At 39.3% G+C, this 17,001-nt stretch overlaps 1 protein-coding gene across 4 annotated transcripts in view; it reads right to left on the bottom strand.

Annotated features, from left to right (window-relative positions):
- CPQ (carboxypeptidase Q) overlaps positions 1-17,001 on the bottom strand; it is a 601,598-nt gene that overhangs the window by 382,975 nt on the left and 201,622 nt on the right. For all 4 annotated transcript variants that reach the window (XM_089336354.1, XM_051844650.3, XM_089336355.1 and 1 more), the window contains exon 3: positions 1,690-1,897. In XM_089336354.1, coding sequence (XP_089192480.1) covers positions 1,690-1,897 — 208 coding nt within the window. The remainder of the gene's footprint in view (positions 1-1,689; positions 1,898-17,001) is intronic.

Below are 17,001 nucleotides of genomic sequence, written 5' to 3'. Positions count from 1 at the left end.
AGTTATTTTATTTTCAAGAGCATAGGGTGTTAATTAAGGTCAAACAGCTGTGTCTTCAGCTCCAAGCAATGGGGCAAAATAAACTCTCCCTTACAATAGATACCAGAATTCCTGTCTCAAGACCCTCCCTCCCAAGAAAATCTTATCTGAAATTATTTTTTAAATTTTTAAAATCTTAAACTAGACAACAACATGAAAATGGTGTTTTCATCTATATTTTTGAAATATTTTAAAGTTATTGTGTGACACTACCATGTATAGCTATTAAACTAGGCCCATTGTCTACGAGCTAACATTTAGGCCTTTTATCCACTGCAATATTGAATTTCATTCTAGGACTGAGGATCAATAAAGCACTTTGGTATTTGCCTCAAACAGGACTATAAAGAAAAAGACAAGTCTCCTGTTGACCTTAAACAATACCACCAAACATTTATATGGACTTACACAGTTAAGTATATTAAAATAATTTTATACTTTTTTTATTCTTGATCAATACTGGTTGGTAGAGAAGAATTATGAGACCCAGAGATAAAACATTCCCAGGAATGGGTGTTTTGCCTAATTGTTAAAGATATCTATGTCCTGGGGCCGGTGCTGTGGTGTCGCACCCACAGGGTGCTACCTACAGTGCCAACATTCCATATGGGTGATGGTTCGAGACCTGGCTGCTCCACTTCCAATCCAGCTCTCTGCTATGGCCTGGGAAAGAAGTGGAAGATGGCCCAGGGCCTTGGGTCCCTGTACCCGTGTGGGAGACCTGGAGGAAGCTCCTGGCTCCTGGCTTCGGATCAGCACAGCTCTGGCCGTTGTTGCCAATTGGGGAGTGAATCAGTGGATAGAGGACCTCTCTCTCTCTGCCTCTCCTTCTCTCTCTGTGTAACTCTGACTTTCAAATAAATAAATAAATCTTAAAACAAGATACCTATGTCCCATATCAGAGTGCCTGGGTTTGATTCCCAGCTCCAACTCCTGTCGCCATCTTCTTCCTCATGCATCATAGGAGGCAGTGGTGATGGTTCCAGTAATTGAGCTCCTGAAACCCACACAGGAGACCTGGATAGCATTCCTTGGTCCTAGCTTTGTCACCAGCCCAGGTCTAGCTACTCCAGGCATTCAGAGAGTGAACCAGAAGACGGAAGCGCTCTGTCGCTGTCTGCCTCTCAAATAATCAATTAGTTAATTAAAAAGAAGCATTCCAAAGTCCACACAGTTTTTCAGAAGCAGGGCTAGGACCATATCCACAGAACTTCAATTCCATGACTTTTCTCACTACACCATATATGGATTCCATTATGGTATCCACTCTTTTTTATTTCACCTCTCTAGCAACATGGAAAACGCCTGGCTTCTTCTGAAGTCATTAGGAATATTTGAGGAAACACAGCTGTGTACTCAGTTCTACCTCCAATGAAAATACATAATACATTATTTATATAAGGAATGTTATGGGATCACTGTTGATGCGTAAAGTTTTTTTTAAAGAAATACACACATGATGCTTGGAATTTTGAAAAGGACAAAGAAGATCTTACAAATAAATAGTCAAAGGTGCAATGAGAAGAAATGCTATGAACAATCTGTATTTTCATTGGAATAGCTTGTTTTTTTTTTTCATAAGGACTTCCCTTTCATGGAAAACCCAGGCATACCAGCTTTAAAGGATTTCAAATGAACAACATGACCAACCTGTAGATGGAGAAGGAAGCCACCGATCGAATGAGGGATGCCAAAGCCCCAACCTTAGCAGCTTCCACAGCACCCCGGACACGGTATTGTACTGTCATAGGGTAGTTGACATAGGGTTGGTTATAAACTACAATCTTCCCTCTTGCTTCTGGGGCCCTTTTCTGCAGTTCTTCAAAAGAGGTCACCACCAGAACTTCTGCTGTAATGCCTAGAAATAAAAGTCATACAAGATTAACTTATAGTTTGCCAATAGCCAGGTAGAATTAACGCATAAAAGGTCACACATGCTGTATTTGCCACATCTGGTTTTAGAAGATCAAAGTTTTAGAGCCACTTAGCATGGGAGAAAGCTTGTGGGGTTGGCCAGCTTCCCAAAAGAGAGAAAAGGTATTCAAAATAATAACATACAACTTAAAGTTTTTCAACTCACTTAACCAGCTGGCATTAAATCACAAATTGCTTGAAAAGATAGCTTCTTTTCTTTTCCTTCTTTCCCACCCTAAGGAGTCATGAATCTCATAGAATAACCATTCACTTAAAAATGCATTTCAGAAAGCTCCCCCTTGGGATTAATGAAACACATGTTTATCTTTTCCAGGAACTATGGATATTTTGCTAAACAAACTTTAATGACATCACACAAGAATGGCACTGTATGATATATACTCATAGAAGCAGCATTCTTTATAAATTCAATTTTTAATAAATGGTTAATGTTAACATCTTCTAAGACCACAAAAAGCTTATTTTTTCCCACTTGTACAAAAATACTCTGGAAGGATGTGCAAACTTCCTATGCCTCTCAATTTTCTGTACTTGCTTACCACTAAACATAGTACTACTCTTCACATAAAAATTCTTAAGACATGTATAAGTGTCCTATAGTCCTGATGCCTTGCTTAACATGTGCTTTCTTTCTTCATACAAGACTTTCCCAAATCTTTCTGATTAGGGAACAGAGTTTCACATCTTCCAAGAAGTCATTTAAAAACTGCCAGACCACTAAAGATTCAATTTGATTGAGTACTTAGAGTGACAAGGAACAAATATTTAGTAACAAAAGCTAAATGCAGTGGCTAAATATAACTATCTAAAAGAAAGTGGTGCCTACTGTTTTGTGGTTTTAGCCATGCAGTCATGAAATTTGTCAGTAAAAACTGAAGTATCAACATACACTTTACATTTTGGCATACTTCCTTAATATTGCAAACTAGAGGACTAGTTTTTGTGGTTCTTTTTTTTTTTTTTTTGGAAACTTGACAGATGTCATTAAAATATTAACTGTTGCTTAGAAAATCCTTATAAAATGCACTGTAGGTTTTAGATAATTCTTACTTTCAATATTTGACCCTATCATGATGGACCCTCTAGGCTGTCTCCTCTCCTACTTCTGGTCTCACCATTCAGACTGATTTTGTACTTTTACTTTAAAGTGATTGGGTACAAATCCATAAGCATGCTTCCACCAATACTCAGAACACAGAACTTAATTTATAATCTTAAAAAAAGTAATGTACAGTTATGGAAAGTGTGAAAACTTCTAGCTTTTCATATAAATATCCATAAAAACCTAAGTAAAGATTTGGCTAGACAGTTTTGAGATTCATAACTTTTTGAAACCTATAGATACCTTGAAATTTGACTGGTGTTATTGTTGGCATAGTATGGGAATTTTACTGATGGTTTTCAGTTCTTTCTAATGAGTTACAGGTTCAATGGTCCACCCAAGAGATGTCCCAACAATGGAGTAATTTGGGTGTCTGGATTGGAACCATTGGAAATGAAGCCAAATTTCTTTAAATTTCTATAGACCACTGCAAAATTAAAGTCATACGAGGGTGGTACTATGGTCTACACTTCAAATTCTTTTAACAAATAAGAGAATGTAGCTCTGAAGAGAACAAACCTAACTTAGACACCACAATCACCAATGCATAGCAATAGTACCAGCTATAAATCAAAATCTATCACCATGAACTTGTATATGTTTAACTTACCCTGTTTTTTCTGAAAGCTTAGAGTCATCTCTGATTCCTCTGTCTCCTTCATCCCCTATATCTAATTAGTTGTCAAATACTGGTGATTTTATTCCTTAAAAATCAAAATTGATTGGACCCTTGTCTTCCATTCCACCCCATTACACGGTCTCACGTCAGACCCTCTCTTTTGGACTGTCTCTCCTCCTCAATTGTTCCACAGCTGCTTGCATCCCAGCCTCCAGCCCAGCTCCCTCAAGTTTAACTCCTATAGAGGTGCCAGAGTGAATTATCTGAACTTCTGAAAAGTCATGTCTGCCTACAGCAACAACCCTCCCTCCCCTTGGTTCTTTATTTTTTTTTTTAATTTATTTGACAGGCAGAGTTATAGACAGTGAGAGAGAGACAGATAGAAAGGTCTTCCTTCCGCTGGTTCACCCCCAAAATGGCCGCTATGGCCGGCGCTGTGCCAATCTGAAGCCAGGAGCCAGGTGCTTCTTCCTGGTCTCCTATGCAGGTGCAGGGCCCAAGCACCTGGGCCATCCTCCACTGCACTCTTGGGCCACAGCAGAGAGCTGGCCTGGAAGAGGGGCAACTGGGACTAGAACCCTGTGCTCATATGGATGTCAGTGCTGCAGGCAGAGGATTAACCAAGTGAGCCATGGCGCTGCCACCCCTACCCCAGTTCTCCCCTCTCTGCCAAAAAATCCATCATTTCAACATATCCCTCAAATCCTGTCTACATCTACAGCCACTGGCTCCTTTTGGTTGTACACTTCATCAATACTAAATTTAAAGTTCTCATTTTCATACCATGCTATTTCATCCCTCAGTCTTTGTTCACATTATGGTACACTGTGTCTTGTTGACTCCATTCTACTAACTTCATTAAGTGCCTAACACTTATTCACCCCTCAGGAAGCACTTCAAAAACCATTCAAGAACCACTTATTGGGGTTGGAACTGTGACACAGCGGGTTAAAGCCCCAGCCTGCAGTGCCAGCATCCCATATGGGTGCTGGTTTGAGTCCTGGCTGCTCCACTTCCAATCCAGCTCTGCTGTGGCCTGGGAAAGTAGGGGAAGATGCTCAAGTCCTTGGGCCTCTGCACCCATGTGGGAGACCGAGAAGAAGCTCCTGACTCTTGGCTTCAGACTGGCTCAACTCCGGCTGTTGTAGCCATTGGGGAGTGAACCAGCAGATGGAAAACTATCTCTCTCTCTCTCTCTCTGTATTTACCTCTCTGTAACTCTGTCAACTAAATAAAATAAATCTTTTTTTTAAATGAAATAATCACTTCTTTATGGCACATACCCTACCATCTGGACTCCTGTCCCTTCTCCCTATCCCTACCTTTGGGAGGACTGAGTCATGAAACATTCTCTTTTGGACTTTCAGGGTGCCCATGGAATGTCTAGGCACTGCACAAACGAGTCTCCCACTATTTATGGCTCCCCCTACCAAGAAAATTGCAATCTCCGTGTTTCCAACTATATCCGTTTTGTTTTGTATCTCCAGCAACTAATACAACTCTTGGCGTTTGTGTAGAGTCGGTCACTAAATACTCCCTGAATGGCACTGCTCCAAATAAGGAATGATTGACGGAGTTCAGAGTTTTCCATGAATGTGCAATTTTTACCTTTAAAGCCTGATAGGTTTTTCTCCCATAGTAACTCAGCAGTCTGATTCTTTTGCCACTTAGAGTACAGTTGCAAAGCAATAACCAAGCAAAGAGACCTTGAAGCAATCAGAATATAAATCTAAACACCAAGTGTGAAAACTCAGGTACTCAAATATAAGAAAGCTCTTCTGCACTCCCTTAGAACTCAGTTATTCTCACTGTACACAAAATTCTACCTATAAACTATGATAAACACAAATCAAAACAAGGACATAGGCCTGAAAATGGACAGCAGCACCACACACACACACACAAAAAGAAAACAATCTCAGAGACAGAAAACCAACTAATAGAACTTTCTGCAATGATGGAAAGGTTTTCTTTTTTTTTCTTTTATTTGACAAGCAGCAATATCATGTTTGTCATTTTAATGTAGATACAATTATTAGGTTATCTGTCATATTACAATATTTAAGTTTTTATTTTATGTCCTTTAAGATACATTAAAAAAAAAAAAAAAAACACACATCAACTGCAAACATGAAGGGGAGAAGAAGCATGGCACCCAACCAGATTTCTACACGTCAGCGACGCTTCATTCCCTTTTTCAATAAAGTTTTAAGAAATGTCCTAATGACATGAGCCTCAAATATTCTCTAGGCATTTTCTTGGACGCTCATGACGTGGCACTGGTGATGTTGTAAACAGCAGAGAAACAGGGGCTGCCGAGTGACCGGATGATGGGGCCTTCCCACAGGACACACCCAACGGCGACGTCCACCCTCACGCAACGTAGCTGTACTCGTCCGCAGATGCCTGGCTGCGCTCCATGTACTGCCTGTCTTTATGAGTGCGTTGGATAAGGCCCTCACGTCGGTTGTCAACTATAGAGAACCCAAGTCTGTTTGCAGAGCTCCTGAGCTGCTTGCTAAGTACTGAGACAGTTAACTGAAGAAGTCAGTGAAAGGGATGACCGAAATGTTTTCTATCAGTGCTAATTAATTCAGTAGTCAGTTGTTAGCCACACATAGCTAAGAGCATGTAAAATGTAATCTGTTTGAGAAACTATATTTTAATGTCATTTTATTTTGATTATTTTACATTTAGATTTCAACAGACAATGTGGGTAGAACTCACAATAACCACCAGCTCAGATCCCTGCAAAGGAATTGCTGGCCCTCATTACAGTCCCAACAATGGATGCAGCAGTAGTGGTGATAACTTCAGCGGTCACCAGCCAGGTGATGGCATTCAGCAGCCATCATTTGGGAAGACAGGGCATGTTTAAAACATTCTTGTAAGATTTTTGCTCAAATTCAATAAAATAAAACAAGGCCATCTGGAAAACTTCACCTTTCTGTATTGGTTTGTGTTTTGACATGCTACACCAAAGAAAATCCTCATGCTCTCCCACAAGTCAGAAGGCATTTATTCTTGGCCGGCGCCGCGGCTCAACAGGCTAATCCTCCGCCTTGCGGTGCCGGCACACCGGGTTCTAGTCCCGGTCGGGGCGCCAGATTCTGTCCCGGTTGACCCTCTTCCAGGCCAGCTCTCTGCTATGGCCTGGAAGTGCAGTGGAGGATGGCCCAAGTGCTTGGGCCCTGCACCCCATGGGAGACCAGGAGAAGCACCTGGCTCCTGGCTTCGGATCAGCGCAGTGCGCCGGCCGCAGCACGCTGGCTGCGCCGGCTATTGGAGGGTGAACCTACGGCAAAGGAAGACCTTTCTCTCTGTCTCTCTCTCTCACTATCCACTCTGCCTGTAAAAAAAAAAAAAAAAAAAAAAAAGAAGAAGGCATTTATCCTTTTCTAACTCTCCCCCTTATTCCTATGCCTCCATTCTGAAAGGCAGTCCACAAAAACCTCAAAGAACACAAAACCAGTGTCATATTCACAATAAGGCCTACATTGACATTTCTATTTATAATTGTAACCCAATCCCAACCTCCTCTCCCTCTTAGTTTGCCAAATTTTCCACAGCATTGATCAGTATCCAGCTCTATCCATCACAATAACATAATATACACAAGGAGGAGAGGAATACAATTTTTGTCTGTTTTATTCATTAATACTACCCAAATATCTGAAATGGTGATTAACATATCCAACACATACACATGCTGAACAAATGAAGAGAAACAATAAAAAGGATAACACTTCACCCCTATGACTCTTCTGAAGTGTGTACTTTCAAGAAACATGCATATTTCTATAGGTCAGAATAATTGATGATAATCCCAATAGACATATTTGAGTGTCCAATGTTCACAGTAACTCCACAAAGTAGTCGTGGGGACACTAAGATGGAGAAAATTCAACTAAGACAGCTACCGAGTGCTGTAGTTGAGAAGTGAACTACTGGTTGTCTGAATCTAAGAGCCATGATCTTAATCACATTGCTATCTTCTCTTACAAATGTAATATATCAAATGACAGAGTCAGTGTTTTCATTTTGTGAGGAATAGAAGAGAAAGTAAATGGGTCTATAAAATCCTGCCTAATTATCAGTTATTATCCTTAGTCTACCCAGGATCTTGCTCATAAGCCAGGGTGCTATCATCATCTTGGGTCCCAGACTACTACAAGGGAATTAGTAGGGGGTCTCGTCTAGGAAAAGAGACTCATCCGACTCTGTTAGAGTAATTCAAAGGATTATAGTAGTTAATTTCTGAAGAGAGCATGATACTGAAACTAAAAATATCCATAAAGTGACTCCTTTATATAGCCTATTATATCACAAAAAGAGCACAAAAATCTCCAGATTCCTTTTTATCTTCCATATCTCCCTTTCAGAATTAATCAATTCATTTGTAAGCTACTTGCCCTATGCATAATTACCACTGCAGTGTCCTTGCAGAGACAACAGATGCTGACTACTGTGGAACTGGCTCAGATAAACCATTCTATGATGAGTTTGATAGAGACACCAAGCCCACTATTCCCTTCTTACTGATTCTTCATAAGAACAGTTAGGAATAAGAAGATAGAAGAGGGATAGTGTTGTAATGTTTTCCACCATTAAGAGTAAAAGAATACAGACAGAAAAATGTGTCTCTGGGGTTCAATTCAAAGTGGCATGCTTTAGGAAATTGGTTCTGATTTCAGAAAAAGGTTTAACCCTGAACAGGAAATAGTCTGGCCATAGGCAAAAAGCAGCCAACTTCTTTTTCTTATCACATAATCTTCCACTGTGTGCAAGATAACTAGGTCTTTGGAATGGTTGATTTTTCCTGAATTCAGAGTTACAGAGAAAGGAAAACAGTTGTTCTTGGAAACTCAATGTTTTGGCCTGAAGTGGTAAGGAAATTGCAAATTCGTGGTAAGGCAGATAAAAGAACATCAGAGCAGTTCTTTCTGAGTCTGTTTATGGAGAACATTGCGAATTGTGCAATGTCCTCTGCATGGAAGAGCAAGTCTTAAAGACTCACATAAATTCAACAAATATACAGCCCTCCTTCTGGGCCAGGACTCCATAATGGCATTGAGAACAATCTGAAGATGACTAATTTCCAGTCCTGTTCTCAAGGCTGCATTGTTTAAAAGTAAACAATAACTTGTAAAAGAACACAGAATGTCACAAGCACTAAATGAAGTACAGAGTAAAATGTCATGAAATAATAACATAAACCAGTATTAATTCTGACTGAAGGAAGCTCAGGAAATTTCCTAAAAGACGTCAAGTAGCATTTCGAAGACCGCAGTCACCCAGAAATGAAAGTCCTTCCCAGGTAAAGACTAAAGAAGGGAAGAGACAAAGGGATGAAATATCTACTCATTCACAGCGAACAAGAGGCTTCCTGCCAGGCCCCAAACAGACAGTAGGACATTCTGCAAACTTCCAGTTTGTAATCAAAGTATAAATGGTCCTCTATGCTCATTTTGTGAATTCCAGGAAGGGAAGTAGAAAACAGTCGCCTTGAAGAAATTTTCAGGGAAAAATATTAAAACTCATTGATTGAATCCAAGTTAGACGAACAAGGAGCAAAGCACAGCTCTAAATGACAAGCCAGAAGCATGGGGCCCATCCTCTCTACACTGTCAGCTGAGATCTGGCTCAAATTAAACCCGGTCAGTCAGCCCTGGAACGGAGCCTGAACTGACTGCATTGCCATCCACAGGCACATTGAATTATCACCATCCTTAGACAGGCAGCTGTCTGCCTGCCTGAGAAGGTGTGCCAAATGCCATCCTTCCATCCTGATACCTGAGGACCAGACACAAAGCAGCTGATCTACTTTGACCTCTAAGATGTAGAACTTATATGGAGATGTTTGTTGTTTAGTGGAGAGGTACCCACCACAGGACCATCATGTTTAACTCAACAACAATGCAGGACACTGAGGTTTTACAGGGATGCAGCTCAGTGACACGGACACGCAACAGCAATAGGCACAGAACAGTCTCGTCCCTGTCTTAGCACCTAGGCCGCTTTCACTGTTCCTGCAGCAGCATGGAGAGGCAGTCAGACTCTGGGCATCTTGATTACTTTTAGCAGCTATCACAGAGAACATTTAGCCTTTACAGCGTGAGGTGGGCCCTTTTCAAAAACAACTTGGATGCTTTGAAATGTGGTTCTTTTGAACATGCTTCCTTTCTCTCAGAACCCTGGTGTTCCTCTGTAATGGCAAGCAGCATAGGTGAGTGAGGGCTTTCACAAAAACCACTGTCACCTAATATGAGGAGACTTCAAAGAGTTCATAGAAAATGGAATTGAAAAATTAGTTTACTTGCACTGATCTCAAAATTGTTTTGCACCCACAGTTTTTTCACAATACACATTTGTGCATGAACTTTCTGAAGACCTTTTTGTACGCCTATGTGACAGTCAATAGCATACAATAGAGCAGCTGAGGCAGGGTGGATGTTTCTTCATCAAAGTTAACTTTCCATTCTGGGCATACAACAGACCAAGCTTCCCAGCCTCCATAAAACAGCATTCTAGGAGGAGTGAGGTAGTCCCTGTCCATACCTGGATATGGATAATCATGGAAAAACCTCCTGCTGGTATTTGACTTTCTACCACTGATTTGCCAGCAGGAAACAGAGGACCCTGCAGGGGACCCTGAGACCTCAGAGTCCAGGAGATGGAAGGCAGCAGAAGGCCACTTGGAGAATACCTCCATAGAATCAGCACGAGCTGTGAAAGTGGTCACAGGAAGACACGATGCACCTCAGTCATCTTCAAGTGGTATTGAAAGGGGACAATCCATGGACCTTACTGATGGCCAGGATAATACACAGGAGAGTTTCCTATACAGTAATCACAGAAACGTGGTTTAGGAGCCATGGGCAGCTTCTCTGGGAAGGTGGACTATAAAACGTGAATGGTAATTGACTAGGAGCCATTGGCAGGGAAGGCGGAGAGGAGAGAGAGGACTGAGACAGAAAATGACATGAGAGAAGCTAGTACAGTTAGCAGGGAGGGAGCACTGGATCTGTATTAAGGAATTTGGTTATGGATAGAGAGGTCAGGCAAATTCAGAATCACATTTTGAAAATATCACTAGTTTAGTGTTATGCAAGGCTTGGAGGAGGTACAGAAAGGTGTGGAAGGCTGCTTAAAGGGCTATTACCACATTATGGAAGAAGAGATTACAGGGGTTTAGACTAGGGTGCAATGGAAGGTGATAAAGCCTAGTGGACCACTTTAAGGAGCAGTGTGAATAGCAAACAATTTACTGTGGTGAGGAACTTGGCTGTGTGGACATTTGTGCCCACAAACCACAAAGCCAAGTCTGTGTCCTGATGATTTTCCTGGGGAAAGTTTTATGTATACTGAAATTTAGTGATCAGATTGTTCAAAACAAAGAAGACATTTTAAAAAGTTTAAGGTGAACCTTTACAGTAAAACGATCAACCATTTTATCTATTTCTTTAAAAAAAAAAACAAGGTATTTATTATATTGCATAATGTATTCTTCAAGATATGCCTAAAGCAGGGCGTTTCTTCATTAGTAATAAGGAATGTCTGTCATTACAAATGTTGGCTATAAAAATCACTAGTTTTAGATTGTGAAAACATTGCTTAACTTTCCCTAGCTATAAAATGAGAATCACAATAATGTTGGCATCATGGCTTCCATTGAGCATCTTAGAAGATAAGGGTAGTGAAATTACCCTGCGTGTTATAAAGCACTAAAAAACAGAAAGGATGAGTAAGGATGGACATTCACTTAATAGGTACAAGCAGAAATATGGTTTATTCAAAATTTCACTTCAACTCAAATTACCAGGAAGAAGAGAGTAGATGTGACTTCAGTAAATAGTGAGCTTCTCAGGTTCAGAGAAGAGCTAGTTCCCTAGTGCCATCAGACATACTAGCTTTTCCTCAAACAATAATGAGGGCACCATCTCAGAAAGGCCCCACGTCAGAGTGCATGTAACCACCAAGGAGGCTCCACAGATGTACTTGGCAGCGAAGGAGGGAGGGTGAGAGAAGAGGGAAGGGACTTTTTGGAAGCAGTAGCAGAACATGGCATGAGAGCAAAAGACACAGGGTCCTGTACAAAATAGACCTATGAAAGATTGTCTTCACACCTCTCCCCTTCCTTCTAAGAGCAAAACACCTGCTGCAAATCACCATGGAAACTACAGTGTCTCTGTTGAAGACACTGATACTGGACTTGGCCAAGTGACACACTCTGGCAGACAGGATGTGAATTGGATATGATATGTGGTCACAACTGAGCAGGGGCTTTAAGAGCCATTGCAAGGTTTGATTTTGTCCCTTCAGAGCTTGTTGCCTTCAGCCATGAGAATGGGTCATCAGGATCAGAACAGCTCCTTCAGTCTGGGTTATAGCGTAAAAAAGACACTTGAGGCCGGAGCTAAAGTACTAACAACAGACAGCTGATACATATATATAACGTGAACAAGAAAGAAACCTTGTAAGTCACTGATTTTGAAGGTTGGTTGTTACCACATCATGACTGAGTGAGAACTGATGAATACAGGGGCCCTGAATTTAGTTTCTATCAGATTATTCACAATCTGTGGCTGATAGATAAGATACTGAATGAACATATTTGATACCTTAGAGAAGATTGTTCAGAGATAATTAGATAACTACTTTCCTCTTCCTGTCATATATCAAAGTGATCAAATGATTAATACCAAACAGCAGAAAATAAACAAATCTGAAGAATTTAGCAAGTGTCAGTGAATGAACACATGCAAACCAAATATCAAAGAATCTTAAATAACAGAAAAACTCTAAAGATCATTTAAATACGGTTTTATTAGCTTTACCTAGCTAATCCATTGGATGTCATCTCTAAAGAAAACAAGCAGTCATGTCATAATGTTAAATAATTCTGTGCACTTTCAGTAGATTTCACTATTTCATCTCTAAATGCATTTTCTCTGTAAACTCCATCTTTACAAACCAAGGGCAGAAATGACAGCAACTAGTGTGTTTATACTTGTATCAACAACAAAATAATGACATTGCAGTGTTATATCAGAGAGATAAGATAGCTCTGTGACAATCTGGTATTCCAAAATGGGCTTCTTTATTTGGCTGTGTTTTGAAAAGTATCCTATACTCTTTTGAGAGAAGTGAAACTAGATTGAAAATATTGTAACATAACAAAATTCCTTCCTCAAATAATAATAAACTTGGTTCAGTTTCCTGATTCAAGTTGACATAATTTGCCACTAGAAGATTCTGGAAACATGTAAATATCAGAAGCACATGACTTTCATAATACTTTACAAGGCAGCTCAGATGCCATTTTATGACAAGCCACTAGCTATACGGACAAAAACCCAATGACTGATGTTATTCCATCATAATGAAAAGCTGTCACCTTATGGGTTGTAAGGACTTAGCCACATTTCATAAGGGAGAAAACCAAGGCACAGGAGGGCTCAAGCATCTTACTAGAAAGTGGCAGTGTTTGGGTTAAATGATTCCAAGCTTATTTCAATAAATGTTTCTCATTGATGAATTTGTTTCCATAGTAATTTCAACTCCAGAGTCAAGTTTTATTATAAATATTAATCAGTATTCTAGAATAATGTAACACTTGACTTGCAACTATTATAAATCCTTTTTCAAAACTGCTAAGATCAATGAACAAGTGGACTCTTGCAAATGATAGAAAATGCCACTTCAATGGGCATGGGAATGTACTGGGGCCATGTGACCATTCGCAGGGCTAGCTTCAGGCACTTTCTGGTGCCACGCATCACAGTGTCACCTTCATCTTCAGTGTCTGTGTGGTGTTTGACTCTCCCAGACCTCACATCTTTACTATGCTGCCCGGGGAAAGAGAAATTGTCTCATCCAGCAGTTCTCAGGGCTAAGACAGAGAAAACTTCATTATTTCAGAGGCCCCAACAAACCAGTCCATTGAAACTAAATTAAGTTAAACTAAGTGAGTTAAATTTGCCTGCTCAGGATCCAATGCTAAAGCCATGTGGATGGGCTATGCTAACAACCTTACAACGTCCAAGGCCCACCCACCTCTAGACCTGGATAAGGACCTAAACCTATCAAAACACATGGCTGTGAATGGTCAAAGGTTGTAATTCCCAGAGACAAGAAAATGGATCTTGGGTAGCAAACAGATCAGATCACCAGAGAGATATCCCTTGACATTGCCACAATACATAGTGCAATGTTTTTTCCCATATTCTGAATGTAATATGTTTGCTGAATTGCACTACATTGACGACATTATTCATGATATATTTTAGCAGGGTGGTTCCCAAAAATTCATGTGAGCCATTTCATAGTCTTAAATTGTAATTGAAACTACTATTCTTGCCAGCGCCATGGCTCACTAGTCTAATCCTCCGCCTTGTGGCGCCGGCACACGGGGTTCTAGTCCCGGTCGGGGCGCCGGATTCTGAACCGGTTGCCCCTCTTCCAGGCCAGCTCTCTGCTGTGGCCAGGGAGTGCAGTGGAGGATGGCCCAAGTACTTGGGCCCTGCACCCCATGGGAGACCAGGAGAAGCACCTGGCTCCTGGCTTCAGATCAGCGTGGTATGCTGGCCGCAGTGGCCACTGGAGGGTGAACCAACGGCAAAGGAAGACCTTTCTCTCTGTCTCTCTCTCTCACTGTCCACTCTGCCTGTCAAAAAATAAAAAAATAAAGAAACTACTATTCTATACAACTTTAAGATAGAAAAATAAAACATCTAAGCATTTGCAGAATTTCCATCATATTGTATGGCAGAGTTTTCAAATATTTAAAGAAGAAAACCACCAGATTAATATAATCTCAATATAAGTCCAACAGTCAAAAGATGCTAACTCTTCAGTTTAAAAGATATGTATGAAACTATGATAATAGGAATAACCACTATTTGCACACTCTGCACAGGCTTCATGAAAAATTCCTTATTGAATTAGTTCATTGACTCCTTAAGACTCTGTGGTAGACATCATTGCTGCCCCATCAGTAAATACACCAATGTGAAAAAGTAAAACTTGCCCAAGGTCACAGCATTTGGTTAGCTTTAGAATGAAGATTTCTAAACCCAGACCTATCACTAACATAGAAAGATGTGGAGAGTAAACAATAGTCTTTCTGGTTATTGACTCTTCATCTGCTTAGTCACCCATATATTTTATCTATAAGATATCCACATATCAGATGTATTAAGTGTCTTAGAGATTATCTCTAGTAAGATTTCTAACATGTTATCTTGCATAGCATAATGTATTTACTAGCTGATATATGGGTTATAATATGCATAGAATAATTGTTGTCAAGTTACCCTCAAGTACATTTTTATTTTTTCCTTCATCATTTAGCATTGTTGGAAAGAGTTAGTGAGACTGTCACTTCCAATAGGTTTATCTGATGGTCACTTCATTAAGATTTGATTCTACAATGAAAATAAAGAACTAAAATTCATACAGGTCTTAAAATGTGCCAACCAATGGTTAAAACGCTTTTTTTTTAATTTATAGACATCAGCCTCTCAAAAGCAATATGATGTAGGAATTTTGATAATGCTCATTAAATACAGGATATTTTATTTATTTATACTTGTGTTTTACTTATTTACTTCTTATTAGCAAAAGAATTAGCAGAAATTTGGAATGAAAAATGAAAAAAGTTAGAATGAAATGAAATGAAATGAAAAAAGTAAGAGTATATGTAGAAAGAGAGTAAATACAGGTATATTAAGATAAGATATAAGATAATGCTATTGTTAATACTATCGGTAAAATATGTTTCAGAAGATTTATACAATTGCCAGAGAGGGCAATAAGTTTAGCCACAAACTTCCTGGAAAACAAAGCAAATGTAAAATCTTAATCAGGCACAAAATACACAGTGTCCATAATAGGAAGCAAGCCATCTGCTCGTAGAAGCACACATTCCCTACAGAAAAGTAATGTTGTAGCTCATTTTAAAGAAAATGTTACATGTTACAATAATAAATTAGAGTCTATTGTATAAATAAATATAACATATAGAGTCAGGATTTCCCCAATCTGGCCCACCATATCCATTCTATCCACCAGTAATAAAACTTTTTAATCCTACTAGTAGCATGACTATGTAGAAAAAAAAACTCATTTTCGAACTGCTATGTAGTTATATGTAACATGTTACTAAATAGAGAGGCATATTTTCACTCTTTCCTGGTCACCCACATGCAGATGATCACTCCATACCACCATTATGGAAAACATGGGGGTTCCTCAAAGAATTAAAAATAAAACTACTACATGATCCAGCAATCTCGCCACTGGGTATATATCTAAAGGAAATAAAATCAACATACCACAAAGGTGCATGTACTCTTCTGTTTATTGCAGCAAAACACATGATAGCCAAAATATGGAATCAACTAAGTATCTAACAAGAGATGGCTAAAGAAAATGTAGTACACATTCACAATGGATTAAGTTCACTCACAAAAAAGAAGAAAACTATAATTTGAAACAACATGGATGACCTGGATGCCATTATGTTAAATGACATACGCCAGGCACAGAAAGACAAATACCACATGATCTTATTTATATGTGGAGTCTAAAAAATTCTAACTCATAGAAACAAAAATGATGGTTACCAGAGACTGAGGGATGATGGTATTGGGGAGATGTTGGTCAAAGGACAAAAAAATTGAGTTAAATGAGAGAAATGTATTCAAGAGATTTTATAAAGTATATTATGGTGAAAACAATTAATGAAAATATATTGTATACTTGAAAATTCTGAGTGTAGATTTTAAATGCTCTCACCCCAAGAAACAATATGTAAGTTAAGGTATATGATAAATTGCCTGATTTAGCCATTCTATAATATCTAGGTATATCAAAAACATCACACTGTTTTACTTGTCAGTTTAAAAAAAAATGAATTAACTTTAAAACCTGTAAAACCCAAGACTAAAAGGAAAGAAGTTAGAATATGTTCTATAGCCAATGAAAGAACAGCATCCAGCAAAGAGTAAGGCCCTCATTTGCAGAATGAGTTTTTAGGATATATTTTAAAAGATTAGTGTGTGATAATTTTTTAGGCAGGAGAACCTACAGGGAACCATAAGATAGAATGATCAGCTCTTGTCCTGACTGTTGATGTACAATGTAATACTTTATCCATGTTAGTATTTTTTTTGTTCTAGTACCATTGGTTGAACTCTGTAATTAACACACAATTATTCTTAGGTGTTTAAATTTTAACTGAAAAGTGATCCCTGTTAGGAATTTGGAAAACATTATGCTGAATGAAATAAGCCAATCCCAAAGG

The sequence above is a fragment of the Oryctolagus cuniculus genome, chromosome 6 (genome assembly GCF_051225735.1).
Source record: "Oryctolagus cuniculus isolate XC-2025 breed Fujian yellow rabbit chromosome 6, ASM5122573v1, whole genome shotgun sequence".
Taxonomy (NCBI): Eukaryota; Metazoa; Chordata; class Mammalia; order Lagomorpha; family Leporidae; genus Oryctolagus; species Oryctolagus cuniculus.
This window is presented reverse-complemented; position numbering and strand designations above follow the sequence as displayed.